General features: G+C 37.7%; 1 protein-coding gene and 1 long non-coding RNA gene across 2 annotated transcripts; one reads left to right on the top strand and one right to left on the bottom strand.

Annotated features, from left to right (window-relative positions):
• Positions 1-4116: 4116 nt before the first annotated feature.
• Positions 4117-7186, bottom strand: LOC140177997 (uncharacterized). Its single transcript, XR_011869937.1, has 4 exons — positions 7008-7186; positions 6862-6916; positions 6645-6773; positions 4117-4486 (listed from the first exon to the last, which is right to left on the bottom strand). It is a non-coding gene; the product is annotated as an uncharacterized lncRNA (long non-coding RNA).
• A 5820-nt stretch (positions 7187-13006) lies between these two features.
• LOC112733129 (uridylate kinase PUMPKIN, chloroplastic) lies at positions 13007-17915 on the top strand. Its single transcript, XM_025782000.3, has 8 exons — positions 13007-13386; positions 15162-15459; positions 15588-15729; positions 15852-15905; positions 16496-16587; positions 16804-17030; positions 17281-17457; positions 17572-17915. Exons 2-8 carry the CDS (start codon positions 15281-15283, stop codon positions 17679-17681), a joined length of 981 nt encoding a protein of 326 aa, XP_025637785.1. The 5' UTR covers positions 13007-13386; positions 15162-15280; the 3' UTR covers positions 17682-17915.
• The last annotated feature ends 355 nt before the right edge of the window (positions 17916-18270 follow it).

Here is an 18270-nt window from a genome sequence, read left to right as displayed (position 1 = left end):
AGTTCTTTCTGACTGACCATCTGTCTGAGGGTGATACGCAGTACTCAAGCTTAACTGAGTCCCAAATGCACGCTGAAAAGCTCCCCAGAACCTTGATGTAAAACGGGGATCTCTATCAGATATAATAGTAGAGGGCACACCATGTAACCTGACAATCTCTTTGATATACATTCGAGCCAATTCCTCCATTATGCAACTTATTCGGATAGGAAGAAAGTGAGCTGATTTTGTCAGTCGATCCACAACCACCCAAATAGCGTCACAACCAGATCGGGTTCTAGGCAAACCTATCACAAAATCCATTGCGATACTCTCCCATTTCCATTGTGGAATCTCCAAAGGCTGAAGGGTCCCTGATGGTCTCTGATGCTCAATCTTAACCTTCTGACACGTTAAACATTTAGATACATGCAATGCCACATCATTCTTCATACCTGGCCACCAGAACATCGCTTTCAGATCCTGATACATTTTAGTGCTCCCTGGGTGAATTGAAAACCCGCTCTTATGAGCTTCCTTTAAGATTCTCTGTCGCATGTCTCCAATATCTGGCACAATAATCTGGTTCTTGAATCTCCATAAACCATCCTGACCTTCTGACACTCTCCACTGTTTCTCCTGTTCGACTGCTGGTAATACCTTACGTAACGCTTCACTGTCTCGATGAGCCCTCAGAAGTTCTGATTTAAAATCACTTGAAATCTGTAACTGACTCAAACACAAAATTTCAGATTCTTCTCTAACTCCCAAATTCAAACCTTGAAATGCCTTCAGTAACTCTTCCTCCCGTAGCATCATCCAAGCTGCATATAAAGACTTCCGACTCAAAGCATCCGCCACAACGTTCGCTTTTCCTGGATGATAATTCAATTCAAAATCATAATCTTTCAGAAGCTCCATCCACCTCCTCTGACGCATATTCAACTCTTTCTGCTCAAAAAGATACTTCAAACTCTTATGGTCTGAGAAAACATGAAACTTAACACCATAGAGATAGTGCCTCCAAATCTTTAAAGCAAACACAACAGCAGCAAGTTCTAAATCATGTGTCGGGTAGTTCATCTCATGCGGCCTTAACTGCCGTGAGGCGTATGCTACAACATTCTGGTGCTGCATCAAAACACACCCCAACCCTTTCAGAGATGCATCACAATACACTTCAAACGATTCACTTGGTTCAGGTAATACCAATACAGGTGCAGTAGTCAACCTGTGCTTCAATGCCTGGAAACTCTCTTCACATTCCGGAGTCCAGATAAAAGGTGTATCCTTCCTAGTCAACTTAGTTAAAGGTAAGGTGAGCTGTGAAAATCCCTTAATGAATCTGCGATAATACCCCGCCAAACCTAAGAAACTCCTGATCTCTGTCACTGAAGTTGGTCGCTCCCAATTCATCACTGCTTCCACCTTAGCAGGATCCACAGCTATCCCCTGCTTACTCACCACGTGGCCGAGAAACTTCACTTCACTCTTCCAGAACTCACATTTAGATAACTTAGCATATAACTTCCCGTCTCTCAGAATTTGCAGCACAGTTCGCAAGTGATCAGCATGTTCCTCTTCAGACTTAGAATAAACGAGAATATCATCAATGAAGACAATAACAAACTTGTCCAGATACGGTCGAAAAATCCTGTTCATATAATCCATAAATACTGCCGGGGCATTAGTTAACCCGAAAGACATCACTGTATACTCATAATGACCATAACGGGTTCTGAAAGCAGTTTTCGGAATATCCTCGTCTCTAACCCTTATCTGATGATATCCGGATCGCAAATCAATCTTAGAAAATACACCGGCACCCTGTAACTGATCCATTAGATCATCGATTCTAGGCAACGGATATTTATTCTTCACAGTGATCTTATTCAATTGCCGATAATCGACACACAGCCGCATACTCCCATCCTTCTTCTTTACCAGTAACACTGGCGCTCCCCACGGAGAAACACTTGGTCGGATAAAATGCTTACCCAACAGATCTTCCAGCTGAGCTTTCAGTTCAGCCATTTCTAAAGGTGACATCCTATAAGGAGTAATTGAAATCGGACCGGCTCCAGGCACCAACTCAATTTCGAATTCAACTTCCCGATTAGGCGGAAATTCATTAATATCATCCGGAAACACATCTGAAAATTCACATACAACAGGAATCTGCTCTAAACTCTGATCATCACCTGATACTCCCGCAGTTAATAACATAATACCCTGACATTCGGTTCCAGAACAGTTTACTATCATAGAATTCAAATAGTAACTATTCACCACAACCGGTGCTTCTGACCCTTCCGGCATAAACTGTACTGACTTTTCAGAACAATCAAGTAAAACATGATTCTTGGATAACCAATCCAATCCCAAAATGAGATCAAGACCAGTCATAGGCAAACAAATCAAATCATGCACAAATTCACGCTGTTGTACTCGAAAGGGAACTTGTGGACATTCTATCCTAGTCACCATAGCTTCATGAGTAGCATTATATACTTTCAAATCATAACCTAAAACCACCATTCTCAATCCTAATTCATGGGCCTTTTCAAATGCAATAAATGAATGACTTGCTCCTGAATCAAATAAAGCATTTAAGATTTTACCAGCCATTTCACAATTACCTCTAATCAGTGTCTCAGATCCCTCAGCACCAATGGTAGAAGTGGTGTATACTCTCCCCGGCTGCTGCACCCTACCAGTCTCATACTTCTTCTTCTCAGGGCAATTACTGGCTATATGCCCGGGCTGTCCATAGGAATAGCACACTCCAAGTCCTAATCTACACGGAACTCTAGGATGATATTTTCCACACTTCTGACAATTCAGATCCTACTGTGGCTGCTTCCCAAACCTTTTTCCTTGATTAGCGGTAATATTCGGCCTTCTATAATTACCCTGACCCTGAGTCTGCTGCGGAACAAAGCCTCCACGCTTGAAATTCCTACCTCTCGGAGCAAAGTTCCTCCCTGAAGGCCTCTGAAAAGGCATCCTCAAACTCCCTTTCTCTGCTGCCGCCTTCCTCACACAATCCTCAGCCACCCTACTCTTATTCACCAATTCAGAAAATACCCTGATCTCCATTGGGGCAACGAAGCTCAGAATATCGCTCCGAAGACCTCCCTCATATTTAATACACTTCCATTCAGCAAAATCTTCAGGCGCACCTTGACAGATACGAGAAAAGCGACATAACTCCTCAAATTTGCTAGTATACTCAGCAACAGTCATCTGTCCCTGCTTTAACTGTATTAATTCAAGTTCCTTGGCATTTCTAGCTGAATTAGGAAAGTATTTCTTATAGAACTCTGTCCGGAAAACCTCCCAAGGAATCGCAGCACCATCAGGCTGCAGGATACGTCGTGTTCCCTGCCACCAATACTGAGCTTCACCTTGCAACTGATAAGTTCCAAATTCAACCCATTACTCTTCAGGAACCTGTTGTGCCTGTAACGCCCTTTCCATAGCCTGAATCCAATTATCTGCATCAGTTGGATTTGAGGTTCCCCTAAAAGTCGGAGGGCGAACTTTCAGAAATGTAGCAAGTGTCATAGGACCGTCTCCATCATTATTGTTCCCATGATTACCCTGATTTATCTGATTACCCAGTGCCTCAACTGTTGCCTGCATAGCTGCAGCCATATTTCCCAAGGCAGCCATAAAGTCTACTGGATCAGTCCCTGTGGGTACAGGAGTAACGGTGCCTGTCCTACCTCTACCTCGCTCGCGACCGCGTCTGCGAGTCGACATCTGGTCCCTATACACACCAAACAAGTGATATTAAGTTGATCAGTCTCAATATCGCAGGTCTAATGCTTTAAGTTCCAAATGCATGCTCACAAACGTTTATGCCATATATATCAATCAGATATCCTAATAGCACATAAACACATATACAGAGAATGCACAGAAGCACAATCAGTCCGTCTTTCAGGCTCTATAGGAACGAACTGCTCTGATACCATAATGTAACATCCTACCACACAAAGCTTTACGCTTAAGTCGTAAAACAGAGGTGATATGGTATTACGACCTCTAAAATAAAATAGGTACATATAATAGCAGAAGAGTTATAATATGCTAGGAGCCTTGAAGGATAGGGGAAATAAAAATCGCAAGATAAAAGCGCAACGCTCAAGGAACGAGTTAACTTGCATGCTAAGAAAACTGTAACTGTCAAACATAAGATAACAGAAGTAGGAATAGAGTGCCAAAGATACAAAATAACAAGCTCCTAACTCAGCCTGCGAAGTCAAGACTGGCCGGAGAATATTTACACATATATACATACATATCCAAAACCCAAAAGTACATACACACAATCCTGCCTCTCCATAAACCTCTAAGAGGATCAAAAAGGACAAGTTATGCGGAGAGAAAGCTAAGTACATATATATACATCACTGTACAACAAAACTATACAACAACACTATCCAGTAACCCCTCCGCTTTAAGAGTCCAGACGCCTAACGAGATGGCTCCCGACCTGCATCTGAAAAACAACAACATAGTATGGAATGAGAACCGGAGGTTCTCAGTATGGTAAAGGTGCCAAGGGTGGCAAGCGGGGAAGCCCGCCCCGCCCCGCCCCGCCCCGCCAGAAGCCCGCCCTTTGGCGGGCTGGCCCGTCCCGCCCCGCCTAGTGAGGCGGTCCCAGAATCCCAGCCCGCCCCGCCTAACGGCGGGCTGGCGGGCCGGCGGGCTAAGCCCGCCAAGTATCCTCTTTTTTTTTTTTTTAAACTTTTAACTATTAAATAATATATATAAAAATATAAAAAAATCTTTTCTATTTTTTACTTTTAACTATTATAATTTCTAAAGGCATAAAAATTATATTTTTTATATTCATAAACATTAAAATCTTTTTAATTATAAATATCTAATAAACATAATTATAAACCAAGTTTTCATCCAAAACATAAGTATAAATATTCTCTCCAAAGCAAAATAAACATAATTTAAAACATAATTATAAATATTGTCTCCAAAGTAACATAAACATAATCCAAATCACTCAATTTTTATCTTCATACTCTTGTAAGTTAGGTTGGGGGAAGTTAGGTTTTGGCAAAAAAATTGTAAAAATACCCCCTCACTAAAAAAACACAAAGCCCGGCGGGAAAGCCCGCCCCGCCCCGCCAAAGCCCGCCAAAACCCACGGTTTAAGCGGTGCGGATTAGGCGGGTTTTTGTTATTTGGCGGTCCCAATTTTCCAGCCCGACCCGCCTTTTTTGGCGGGTTACGCGGGGCGGCCCGGCGGGTTTAGACCCTTTTGCCACCCCTAGGTGCCACACACATAATATATAAGGTCCTGGGAATGCCAGAGGCAATCCTAGAACGTCGACACTCAGATTGTAGAGCTTAAAGTATTAAACAGAAGCCATAAAAGGTGGTTTCCTAAAAATATTTAATTATAACTTAACTTAACCTTAAATCTAAGTCCTATGCTACCATTCCTCCATACCTTCAACTCCATCATGCATTTTCACGGACAAATAGACAGATAAAGGCAAACACAAGAAGGTTACAACTACTGCAGGTAACAAATACACATTTAGCATGGAAAATACAGATAGGCACACCCAATTAGAGCACAAGCAAATAATTCAAGTAATATGCATATGATGCATGCCTGTCCTATGGCTGATGAGGCTCATCTGTCGGTTATCCAGCCAACCCGACAAGTCTGAATTGTCCTTAGACTGTCCCCCGACGTGCATCCCCAATAGTCTATGCATAGATTTTTCTCAAATAATCAATATTGCTCAATGGGGGTAACATTCCCGGGAATTTATATAGTGCCCGGTCACACTTACGTCGTAGGGTCAACAGAGTATCGAGTTTTCAACCTGGTACACGTGGTGGCAAGCCACGACACTTAATCCAGGGAATCTCGTATCTCAGATTATTCAAATTCATAAGCCATATAAATAATTCAATTAAAATTCATCAACATCCACATCATTCTCAATCACATCTCATTCATCATTATATGTCAATCATATTCAATCATTATCCTTCATTATCACACCTCTCATTCCGTCCATCAATAGTTCCAATTCAAAACATAATTCATTCTTTTCCAAATGAACTAAACTTAAAACATGCTCATTTTCTTAATAACTCAAAATCAAACCATATAACTTTTAAATCTAAATCTTTTTAAATAATCATATAAACAAAATCTCTAATTTTTTATAAAATTTCGGCAGCATCTCCTCTAAAACTCGGACTTGCCACCCTTTTCGGGTCCAAACCTGCTTTCTTTTCAATTCATCATACCCTTCCTCATCATCATAACAGTCACCACAATAAATCTACTTCAGATTAACAATTATATTCATACAATATTCAAATCCAACAACCAAAATTCAACTAAGGATCATAGTTCACTAACCCTAGGCTTCTAACACATAATATCTCAAATCAATAATTCACCAAATCATTAGCACTAAACCAACCATGTTCATCAACAATAACATTCACCATCCAAGATTAATAACTAATTATCCAATAAATTTCAACCAAATATATTCATCAACAAATTACTAAACATTAAGCATACACCTGCATTCCAACTTATCCTATGGTCATCTAGCCTAAGTTTTCACAGAACATTATATATTAAATGCAAGAAACCTAAACCATACCTTGGCCGATTTCCACGTAACGACCAAAGCTATTTATTCAAAACCAAGACAACCCCTCAAAACTCAACTAATCCGCTTCCTCCAAGTTCCAGTATTCACAATTTCAAGCTCCAATTATTTATTTTCAACCTAATACACATTCATAATACATATATACCCAAATTAATACTCAAAGCTCAAATTTAATGAAAATAAAATAGAATTATCGTATCCTCACCTTACCCAAGCTTCACATAAGCAAGAGTGAACGTTTCTCTCAAGCTAATTGGATCCTAAAACATCAGAAATCAAAGAAATTCAATATTCCCACTTAAAATTCGAAAATTGGGGGAAGATGAAGCTGAGAGTGAAATAGCAAGTTACCTATGAAATTGTTCCGGTAGAAATGTAGAGCTCAACGCGGTGAACGCGTGGCCACAAACGGTGCGGCGATCGGAGCTCGAACGGAGGAGTTACGGGATTTGGAAAGTAACGTGAGGGTTACGGGATGTTTTCTCGTTCTTCCCTCCCCTGGAAGCTGAAAGCTTCGTTTCTGTTGGAATGAAGGGGATGAAGGGCTTGGGTTCACTTAAAAGGGCTGGTCCGGTTGAACCGACAGCCCGGTTTGGGTCCGGTTCAACCGGTTCGGTCTTTTCGGTCCAATCTTGGACCGTTTTTTTCAAAATTAGTGTCAAAATTCTCGTTTCGATGAGCTCTACCCTATTTTGATATAATATTTGCATTTCTAATCCTCCTTATTAAAAACTAATTTATTAACTAATTTAACCGGGGTTTACATAAATCATTGTACCCTAGGACGATTTATGCATGAATTGCATAGCTGAAGAAGGCATAAATCGTCCCAGCCCACTGTGTGTTAGAAGAAACAAGTAAATCGTCCTAGGGTAAGATGCTTAATGCCTTTTAACCTAAAACACTCTATCCTGGCACGATTTACGTGCTGCTTCCTAACCCTCTACCCCCTAGCATGATTTACGTGCGAATCCAATCCCTACAATACCCTATCACAATTTACGTGCAACTTTTTATCCCTCAATACCCTAGGACGAATTACATGTTACTAAGATAAGGCACATTATCCTGGGATGATTTACATGCATAAATACAATACCCGATACCATGAAACGATTTATGTACTGAAAGAGCCTATAAATACAGGAGGACGATCTGTGTCGAGTCATATTTTAACTTAGGGTTGCGGGAAGATGGCTGAGAGTGTATTTTTGTTAGTTCATCATTAGGGAAAGATCGATGAAAATACAAGTGACAGTGTAATATTCAATAGCAAAAAGCAGGTTGTAGTGTTCATAAATCCATCAACGAGTTTAGATGATTTGTGAAATAGCATATTACAGAAGTTAGGTAAGTGCGGTAAAAAGATTGTGAAGCAGATGTTCTTTAGGATCCCTATCTCACTCAAGCAAGGTTACGTGAAGTTTGGAAAATATGAGATGCTAGGCGATGACGACATTCGTGTTATATTTTACAGTCAATCCAGATTTTCAGATTTGGGGGCTTTGGAGTTGTTCGCGAGAATGGCTGATGTGGAAGGTAGCTCCGGTGGATCTGCTCCAAATCTGCCTACCGTCGGGGTAGATGGTGCTTCAAGTGCCATTCTAACCCGTCACGACGTCACCGCCCACGTTTCATCTCTGTCATTTGCAGCTGATCTGCCTGTTCATGCCGATGATGGAGATTACCTGGTTGATGTGCGTACCTTCGGGGAGCTTGCAGCGGCAATCAGAGGTGGACCGGTATTGGATGGTGCAACTACGTTCATGGAGGTCAGAGATAGGGATTCACTTGCCAAGGCCATGGGTGATGATGAGTCAGATTCGGAACCACCCGTTATTGGTGATGAATCCGACGGTGCAGATGACACAAGACCAGATGGGAGATCGCAAGGCCAATCAAGTTCTCAGACATAATAGTACCCTCCACACTTCTCTACATTGGATCTTGAGGCGATGAATCAACTAGCATTTTCAGGTCGACAAATGTCAACTATTCACAGAGACGAGCCCAGTATGGATGGGGCAGAGGAGTTTGAGGTCAGGCAGCGGTTCCAGAGTAAGGAGGAGGCAATGTTGATGGTGAAGAGTTATAATATTCATCGTGGTGTTCAGTATAAGGTGTTTGAGTCGGACCAGTTGAAGTATCACGGAAAGTGCGTCCAGTTTGGGAATGGGTGTAATTGGCTGATACGCGTGACTATGCGGCAGTAGAAAGGATACTGGGAAGTTCGGAAGTACAATGGGCCTCACACATGTCTTGCAACCGAGCTGTCCACCGACCACAGACAGCTTGATTATCATGTGATCTGTGCATCAATTCTGTCACTCGTCAGGGTGGATGCAGCAATCTCGGTGAAAGTATTGCAGAATGCGATCTCAACGAAATATGGTTTCAAACCCAGCATAGACCTGTACCGTCGGCTTTGTAGCATCAGTCGGCATGACTCTGAACCTGTTTTGAAACTAGCCATACGACACGGTGAACTCATCGATACAGTCCTCAGGAGAAAGTTCACCGAACAACTCTTCAAACCACTGCCACGCAGGCTTTCCACCCTCCATCAACTGCTCAAAGTCACTAAGACAACCACTAACTGAAAATCCATCAACAGGGAGCCCGAACTGATATGTCATATCCTGTAAAGTAACAGTGCACTCCCCAAATGGCATGAGGAAATTGTAAGTCTCTGGACGCCATCGCTCAACAAAGGCACTAATCAGTGGCTCATCCATCTTAAACCAATAATCATTCAGCCTAGCAACATGCAGCAATCCAGCACTATCTAGGTAAGGCATAATAGGGTCATGCAATATCATCTTTTGTTGCCTACGGATGCTCCGTACACACCGGGTTGGCTGATAACAGAATAACAAGCACAATCACAACTCAACATCGCATAACAATCAAAAACATGTATCAGAAATCAACCTCACCCCTAAACCAAACAAGAACCATACCAACCTAAGCATGTTAAGCTTAAGGTTTTACAAATTTCTAACACAATAAGCTTTTTTTTTTCCCAAAAATATCATATTATTATAACTAAGCAAATCAACGTCATTGACTATATCAGTTATAAACCAAATTAACCACTAACCTCTTCGTTGATAAAACCTGCCACGTGCGCGATACCATTTAATCGGTATATGTCACCTTCGTTTCTCGCCATCTTGCACTGCCCCCCAATGCCACGAACCCAACCTTCAACCGCAGGAAACCCAACCTTGCACCGCCGCCCTTATAACCTCAATCCTCCGCCGTGGGCCACTGTCAACGCCGTGCACCGGAGGCCACCCCTTCTGCCGCCTAACCAACCCTCCACCGCCGCCGACTTTCATCCACTACACCTTTCATTCACTTTTTGGCCGTGGCTCTCCTCCACTCAAGTGAGCTCCTCGCCGCTAATGGGGTCTCACGAATGAGACACTAGTCGTGGGAAGGTAACTAGGGTTGGGGGTTAATACATAATTCATCCTAGGCTCTTGAGGGGTGTATATATGCACGTAAATCGTGCTGGGTTGGTGGGGGTTAGGGTTGCACATAAATCGTGCTAGGATATTGTGGGAATTGGATTCACACGTAAATCGTGCTAGGGGTTAGAGGGTTAGGAAGCAGTACGTAAATCGTGCCAGGGTAGAGTGTTTTAGGTTAAAAGGCATTAAGCATCTTACCCTAGGATGATTTACTTGTTTCTTCTAACACACAGTGGGTTGGGACGATTTATGCCTTCTTCAGCTATGCAATTCATGCATAAATCGTCCCAGGGTACAATGATTTATATATTGATTAAAACACACGAGCCTAGGACGATTTATATATTATATGGTTTAGGGGATTCACGTTCACAAAAACTATTTAGGAGAATCACGTAATATAGAAAGCCAAATAATTTATTTAAATAAAAAAGCCTATAATATGTGATATTAGTTATTGTTATATATGAAAAATATGACTTATTTAGTGTTTATCTATATATCTTCTATTAATATTGTTATAACAAGGATATATGATGATATAACCTAGACTTTGATTGTATGAGAATTTATTGAGTGACTGAAATAGCTCCACGTCACAAACCAAGAAACGCTAGCAATAGAGATGATTACAAAAAAATCGAAACGGGTATATGACAACTGAGAAGGGCTGCCATCTAAAAATAATATACAATTATATATTACCTCTTCTTCTTAACGAATTAATTGTTACGTTCAGCAACTTATCCTTTTTTAATTTCAATAACAAAAATAAAATTGATTAGGTGCAAAATACTCAGCATTTAATGCTTTTAATAATTATTTAAATTTTAATTACCAAAATTAAGTTAAAAATTAATTATAAACTTAATAATTGATAATAGATATTATATTAGTACGTAAATAATACTATCTGATATATTAATTATTTATATTTTTGACAGGCCTAATAGATATTACATAAGATATTAACAGGGACGGATCCAGAAATATTATCATGGGGTCAATAACATATATAATATTAAAAAATTATGCAAAAAATTATATAATATAAAATGTATTACAAAAATATACCGATAGAGAATATATTTTAAAGTACAAAAAATATGTATGTACTTTTTATTAACGAAGTGGTCGATTCTTCGTATCATAAAATTCATCGATAATAGAATCTGTGTCAAATTTTTTAGTAATTTTCTTTTCAATATAATTAAAAGACAATTAGCGAAAAATTCATTTTTCATTTTATTTTTGAGTTATTCTTCACAATATTCATAGCTGAAAAAGGGCTCTCAGTTGTAGTAGTTGAAACAGAGAGAATTAATATCAAATAAATCTAGAAGGACGCTCAAAAGAAGGAAAAATATCCACTTTATGGGATTTGAAAAATTTTATTTAATTAAAAATATTAGAAATTATTAATATTTAGGTTAGTAGACTGGACTTTTATTTATATTAGACTAAATACTAAATAAATTTTTTAAAAAATTAAATCGTACTTAATAACTTATTACTATTAAATTTTTTATTTATATTAGTATTTATATACTAATAAAATATCTATTATTAATTATTAAATTTATAATTAATTTTTAACTCAATTATTGGTAATTAAATTTAAATGATTGAAATGATTAAATGCTGAATATTTTGCATCTAATCAATTTTATTTTTGTTATTGAAAGTAAAAAAGGATAAATTGTTAATGAATTCTAAATTTAAATTTAAATTTGAGTAAGAAAAAAAATATTTCAAATTTTATCTCACTAACCAGAATTAATTTTAAGATAAGAAATTACTTTGTATATCATATTGTAAAATAGTGTGGTCATTTGTTATTCTTTAACCGTAAATATTGTCAAACAAAATGGTGTAAGAAATTAGAAAGAAATGTATTTACCAGTTCAGGAAATACTAATTTATTTTTCAATAGAATAAATTATATATTGAATAACAAAAGTTGTTACTGATTTCTCTTCACACTAATTAATACCTAACAATAGTATTTCGGTATACCATGTTATCAAGAAATATTAATCAATCTAATAAATTTTATAATGACATAGGTCTATAAGTTTGAAATTTTAAAAATTATGTCATAAAACATGAAGTTTTAAGTTTTAACAAAGAACAATGTTGATCATATATTGTTTTGACTTCAAGAATAAATACGATACCAACAAATAAAATTATCCTAAATAAATTTTAACAAAGACAAAAGTTCATAAGTATTGTTATTAATAATGAGAAATTAATCTATTTTAAAGACAAATACATTTTTTCTATGGATTTCTTAATTCGGCATGTCAAAGACTAATTCACCACATATTTATGCTCTATTTATTAAGGGTCTGCTGCTAACAAATGAATTGTTACATACACACAAAAAATTCGATTTTCAAATACTTACTTAAGTAGACAAATGAGATGACCAATCAACTAACTCAAATTAATTAAGACAAATATTAATTATTTTTAATATTTTAAATTATAAAATATTTATAATAATAATTATATATATATTTTGTGCAGGAAGATACACTAGTTTACAGAAAAAAGTGACATTATCAAACTAGGAGTAGCATTATCATCTTTCCATAGATTAATGAGTTTTAACTCTTTTGGAGAAAAATGAACTTGGGTTTGGATCAATTCTATTGAACGAGGGATAGCCAATTAGCCAGCCGACTTGGGCCTGAGAATCAACTTAAATTCAGAACTATAACAAAAAACATAAAATGAAAGAGTAGCCGCATTTGGGTTTTGGTTTTGAAATAGTTGTTTTTCCTTGCGGCTTTTTGGGCATCACTCTAAACTCTTTAAACGAGTAAAATTTTCCGTCTAAAAAAAAAAAAAACCAATTAAAATTTTAATATTCGTGACCAATAAAAAAAAAGAGTGAAAATTTCCTGATCAGAAAAAACTACCCACCCCGCCCCTTTTTCTCTCTCTTTCTCTCACTGCGCAAACCCAATCCTAAGCCCTGACGAACCCAGCCACCATCCCATTGCCGAACTCTTCTCCTCCGGTAGAGGGTGTTGTTGCCGCCGGCGGGGTCACCCGTGGAAGGCTGCTCGCTTCTCCTCGATCCTCTCTTCCTCGACGTCACACGAAGGCCTGCTTGGAGCTGTTGGCGCCGCCGGCGAAGGGGTACTCCGTCGTCGTCTCTGCTCGCTTCGCCGTTCTCCACCGCGAGTGACGTCGCTGCTTGCTTCTTCGAGGGACGTCGCCGTTCTGCTCGAATCTCTGCTACGGTTCTGCTTGCTTCACTCTAATCTTTACCACTGTTGTTCCCCCCCCCCCCTCTCTTTTTTTTATGATTTCATTTATTTTATTTTTAAAATTATAGGTTAAACTAAACTCAAATAAATTTGTAATCTGATTTTGTGATATTGTTCATTTGATTGCTGATAAAATAAAATTAATAATCAGATTTGTGATGTTTATTGTTGGTTGTTAATAATAATAATGGTAAATTAGTAACATTAATAATGGAGTTTGAAGTGAAACAAGATGGTTTAAGACGTTTAACAATATGAAAGTGTTGGATTTTGCTGAGAGATTTGATACTCATTAGGACAAGTGCAGACGAATTGTTAGGCCAATTGTTCTTGTTTGGCTTATGCTTATGATTCTCATGTGTGGCTTATTCTTTCGTGTACTCTCTCATTCTCGACTTGGTATGTTTTTCTTTTTTATCTCTTTGATTATTTGAATAGTTGTGGTAATTCTGGTAAATAATTATCTGAATTTTGATACAATACAAATTAAAGGTGTGTTAATGTTTCGGTTGGTTGAATTGGTTCAAATCTTGTGTTCTGGAAAAACAATAGTGTCTTGAAACCTTTTATGAACTATACAAACCAAATTAGACTAGTTTCATATATTAATTAAATTTGAAAACTTGTTTGTTTTTGTTGTTTCTTTTGGCGGTGGACATTTTGTGCTTATCATTTAATTAAATCAGTTCAACTATAGTTCGACTCCGGTTGGACCATTGAACCATTGAACCTGTCACTTGACCGGTTTGCTGACCGGTTCGGTTCTCGCAACCTTTAATTCCTCTATCTCATGCTAAATACATTCCTACTGCTAGTTATAATGCACTGCCTTAACCAAATGAGATGCCATAGCTTAGTCCTGTTTTGAATATAAATATTTATTCTGTATCAATTGGTAATTTGATATTTTTGAAATTTGATGGAATTTGGGTAAAGATTAAAAAGCAATGAAAACCTTGAGAATAACGTGATCATGATCTCTTCATATTCAATCCTTGAATGCTGTTTTTGATTATGCATTCTCATTTTCTACGTTTTGAAGAAAATAACTACCTTAGAGATATATTGATACTTCAATACTGTTAAATTTTAATATAGGTCATTGCTTTAAACCATTCGAAGATTTTCATTATTTGCATGAGACTTCATATGTAGCAAACAACGATGAGACTTCATTGCTTTGAACCATTCAAATTTTTGCTTCTTTCTATTTTTCTGTTGTAGTTTGTTTTTTTTTTGTCAGAAATCATATTGAATGATTAGCTTTTTGAGAGTCCTTGTTAATTTCTGAAAAAGCTTGTTAATCTTTGTTAAAATTGCTATGAAAACTTTGTTGAAATTATGGTGTATAGCTAGTTGGAAGATCTTGTTAATCCTTGTTAATCTTTGTTAATTTTTGTGCTGACGACCTTGTTAAAATTGTGCTGAAAACCTTGATGAGTAGATGACTGAATATTTGTTGGTGGTTTAGTTAATTCAATGAATATTTGTTTGGATATTTTCTTTTGTTATTTGAATTGAGTTTGTATTTTGATAAGATTACAAAACTTTGGTTGATATAGTGCTTTAAATTTGGATGACAATTGAAGGTTTATATTAGACTATAATTATGTTTTAGGCTTTTAGCATGTTTATTTATATTTTATTTATTATTTATTATAAAATGGTTATTTTGGTTGAACCACGGTTGAACCAATTGGACCAATAAACCAATAACTAAAGCGGTTCATGATTGGTTTGATTTTCAGAACCTTGCAAAAATCAAACTTATCGTTAGCTGCAAGCGGAGAGAAAAACCTCAGGTCTCCCCAAAAGAGGGTTTTGCTGCACACAATTCTCTTCTCTTCCACTCCGATTATCAATTCTGATGGCTATCTCCGCCCCTCTCCTTTCTTTCTCTTCTTCTTCTTCCTTCTCTGCATCCCTCTTTCCTTGTTCCAAGCCTTCTTCTTATTCCATTTCCAAGCTTCTTTCTAAGTCATCGTCCTATGCCATTCGCTCTTCTTATTCCGAAGTGGGCTCTTCCCCTGAATCCTTCAATTTCAGGTTATCCCAATTGCACCCCTTTTTGAATTTTTAATCTTCAATATGGTCGCCAGCAAGGTGTTTGTAGAAATGTTTCTACAACTGAGCTAACATAAGTGTGAAAAAAATATTATTGTTGTTGTTGTCAGGAAGCCTGAAATTCCATCCATGTCTCCGTTTGCACTGTCAATGAATGAATCCAGCAACCAACCCATCAAGTGGCAAAGGGTATTGCTCAAAGTCAGTGGAGAAGCTCTTGCCGGAGATCACTCCCAGAATATTGACCCCAAGGTCTCCAATCCAAAATCACATCTTTATGCTCTATTCAAAAGCATCATGAATAGATGGATAAAAATATAACATTTATATGTTCCTTCTTGTCCTCAACATTGTTTCTTAATTTTTCTTTGTAGATAACTATGGCTATTGCAAGGGAGGTAGCAGCTGTGACTCGTCTTGGCATTGAGGTGACTATAGTTTATTGATTTGTTCTTTGTATGCTATAATCTTGTTATCTTTATTGTTGTAGTTTTTTTTATGTTGCATTGCTGCCTTGTTAATCTTGAGGGGGGTACCACATGTTAGATCTTCAAGTGTGAGATAACGTCCCACATTAGAAGAGAATGGACTAATAGTTCTAATCAATTCTATTAGAGTCGGAATTTTCGCTAAGCTGTGTATTTTGAGACAGTATGTTGTTGATGGGTATCCTATCCAAAGTATGAATATATATTAACCTAGTTCCATCACCCATTACACCATAATAACACATGGTAGTTCGCAAATCCATAATAACGAACTATTAGGTTATCCATTCAACCAGTTTTACCAAAACCAAAACAATCCACAATCAATAGAAGCCCAAAATACAGAAAATGCTAGCACCGCAAAGATCTGGATTCCAGTATTTTGGTGTCAGTGGCAATTTTGTTAGAGTTCATAATATCATTGCAAGGTAAAGGGTATTACTTGAAAGAATGAAAGTAGAAACTGTTTAAGCTTTTCACTTGTTACAAAGTTAAGTCTTAGATGATTACTGATTAGGCTGATATTTCAGGTTGCAATAGTAGTTGGTGGGGGTAACATCTTCCGTGGATCATCTTGGGCTGGATGCAGTGGCCTGGACCGGTCATCTGCTGATTATATTGGGTAGTTACCTCACTCTCTCTTAATTAAGCCGTTGGTGTTCCGTCAAAACTCTGTTGTTATAAATTTATTCCATGGGGTCAATTTCGCAGTTCCAATGTGATACTTGTTCACTTGAAATTCTGATATGTTATGTTCTTATGGACCTCTACAATGTGTTTCTCAAAATGGATAATAACTATGAGATAGTTACTAAATTGTGCCTAAATTCTCCTTCAGAATGTTGGCAACTGTCATGAATGCTATATTTCTTCAAGCCACAATGGAAAGTATTGGCATTCCTACTCGAGTGCAGACAGCATTTCGCATGTCTGAGGTTGCAGAACCATATATACGTAGAAGGGCTGTGAGGCATTTGGAAAAAGGAAGGGTTGTCATTTTTGCTGCTGGAACTGGAAATCCATTCTTTACCACAGACACTGCTGCTGCACTCAGATGTGCAGAAAGTAAGTTAAATTTATTATCGTTGTGGTTTACAATCTGCTTACGATGGGTAGTTCTAGATTTTTATTTGTTGATGGATTTATTCATATAGTTTCACTATATCATAACAAAGGATGTGAGATTTTCTTGTTCAAGATAGAAAATAATATTCATCCCACTAATCTATAGTGTACATTCTAAATTTGATGTTGCTTTGGCATGTGAAGGGAACTTTTTCGCTGTCCACTTACTTTAATTTTGTCATTTATGTAGTTAATGCAGAGGTTGTACTCAAAGCAACAAATGTCGATGGAGTGTATGATGATGACCCAAGGCGTAACCCACAAGCACGCCTTCTTGACACACTTACTTATCAAGAGGTTACTTCGAAAGATCTCTCAGTCATGGACATGACTGCCATAACGCTGTGCCAGGAAAACAATATTCCTGGTAAGCCCCATGCAAGCATGAACTACTCTTTCTATGCTTTTAAATGGAATTCATCCTATATTGACATTACAATATTTGTTTGCTTATCCTCTCAATTCCCTTCTTGTGGCGCAGTTGTTGTATTCAATCTAAACAAACCAGGTAACATTGAGAAAGCCATCAAAGGTGAGAGGGTTGGCACTCTGATTGGGCCAACATGGAATTCTACCATTTCGAGAACGTGAAAATATTTGAGGTCCAGTTAGCAAGTTATTCTTTCGTGCTTTTCCTACACAAGTGTCCAGCTGAGGATGGCAAATTGCGAGGTTAATTACTTTGCAACAGATATTTTGATGTACTATTATGGTTGCTGGTTATAAATCTGTAAATATGACTAGGTATGTTACGGCTTGGTTTACCACTACGTGGCTTGGCTGAATTTCGCGGTTTTAGAAATCATATTTTTATCTTCTGAACCATGTTCCATTAGCACAAAATTCCTGTATTCATTTTTATTTCATGTCCAAAACAAACATGAATCTGGCAGCCACCTAAAGTGGAACTGGGATGATGTTTATCTCTTTCATTTTTTTCATTTTCAGCTGAAAACACCATAAATTACTTAGCATTTGGGCTAGAATTTCCCAAGCTGAAAGGCCTTTTTTCCCTTAATAAAATAAATTACAACAAAAAGCGAATAAAATGAAGAGAGTAAAGGCAAGGAATTTGACATACTATTCGGATTTATTTTCAGCATCTGTAAGATGTCTTCTTGTGGGTCAGAAAAATCGAGATTGACCAATGTTTTAGGAATAGCCTAGAATCAGAAACTTT

Source organism: Arachis hypogaea, chromosome 13 (assembly GCF_003086295.3).
Source record: "Arachis hypogaea cultivar Tifrunner chromosome 13, arahy.Tifrunner.gnm2.J5K5, whole genome shotgun sequence".
Classification (NCBI taxonomy): Eukaryota; Viridiplantae; Streptophyta; class Magnoliopsida; order Fabales; family Fabaceae; genus Arachis; species Arachis hypogaea.
Note: the sequence above shows the minus strand (reverse complement) of the source record. Positions and strands in the feature narration are given on the sequence as shown.

Excerpts from the sequence above, each read along its gene's own strand:
- LOC112733129 (XM_025782000.3), top strand. The coding sequence starts at position 15,281 with ATGGCTATCTCCGCCCCTCTCCTTTCTTTCTCTTCTTCTTCTTCCTTC. Across the intron at positions 15,906-16,495 it reads TGACTCGTCTTGGCATTGAG|GTTGCAATAGTAGTTGGTGG; the intron begins GTGACTATAGTT and ends CTGATATTTCAG. Across the intron at positions 16,588-16,803 it reads TCATCTGCTGATTATATTGG|AATGTTGGCAACTGTCATGA; the intron begins GTAGTTACCTCA and ends ATTCTCCTTCAG.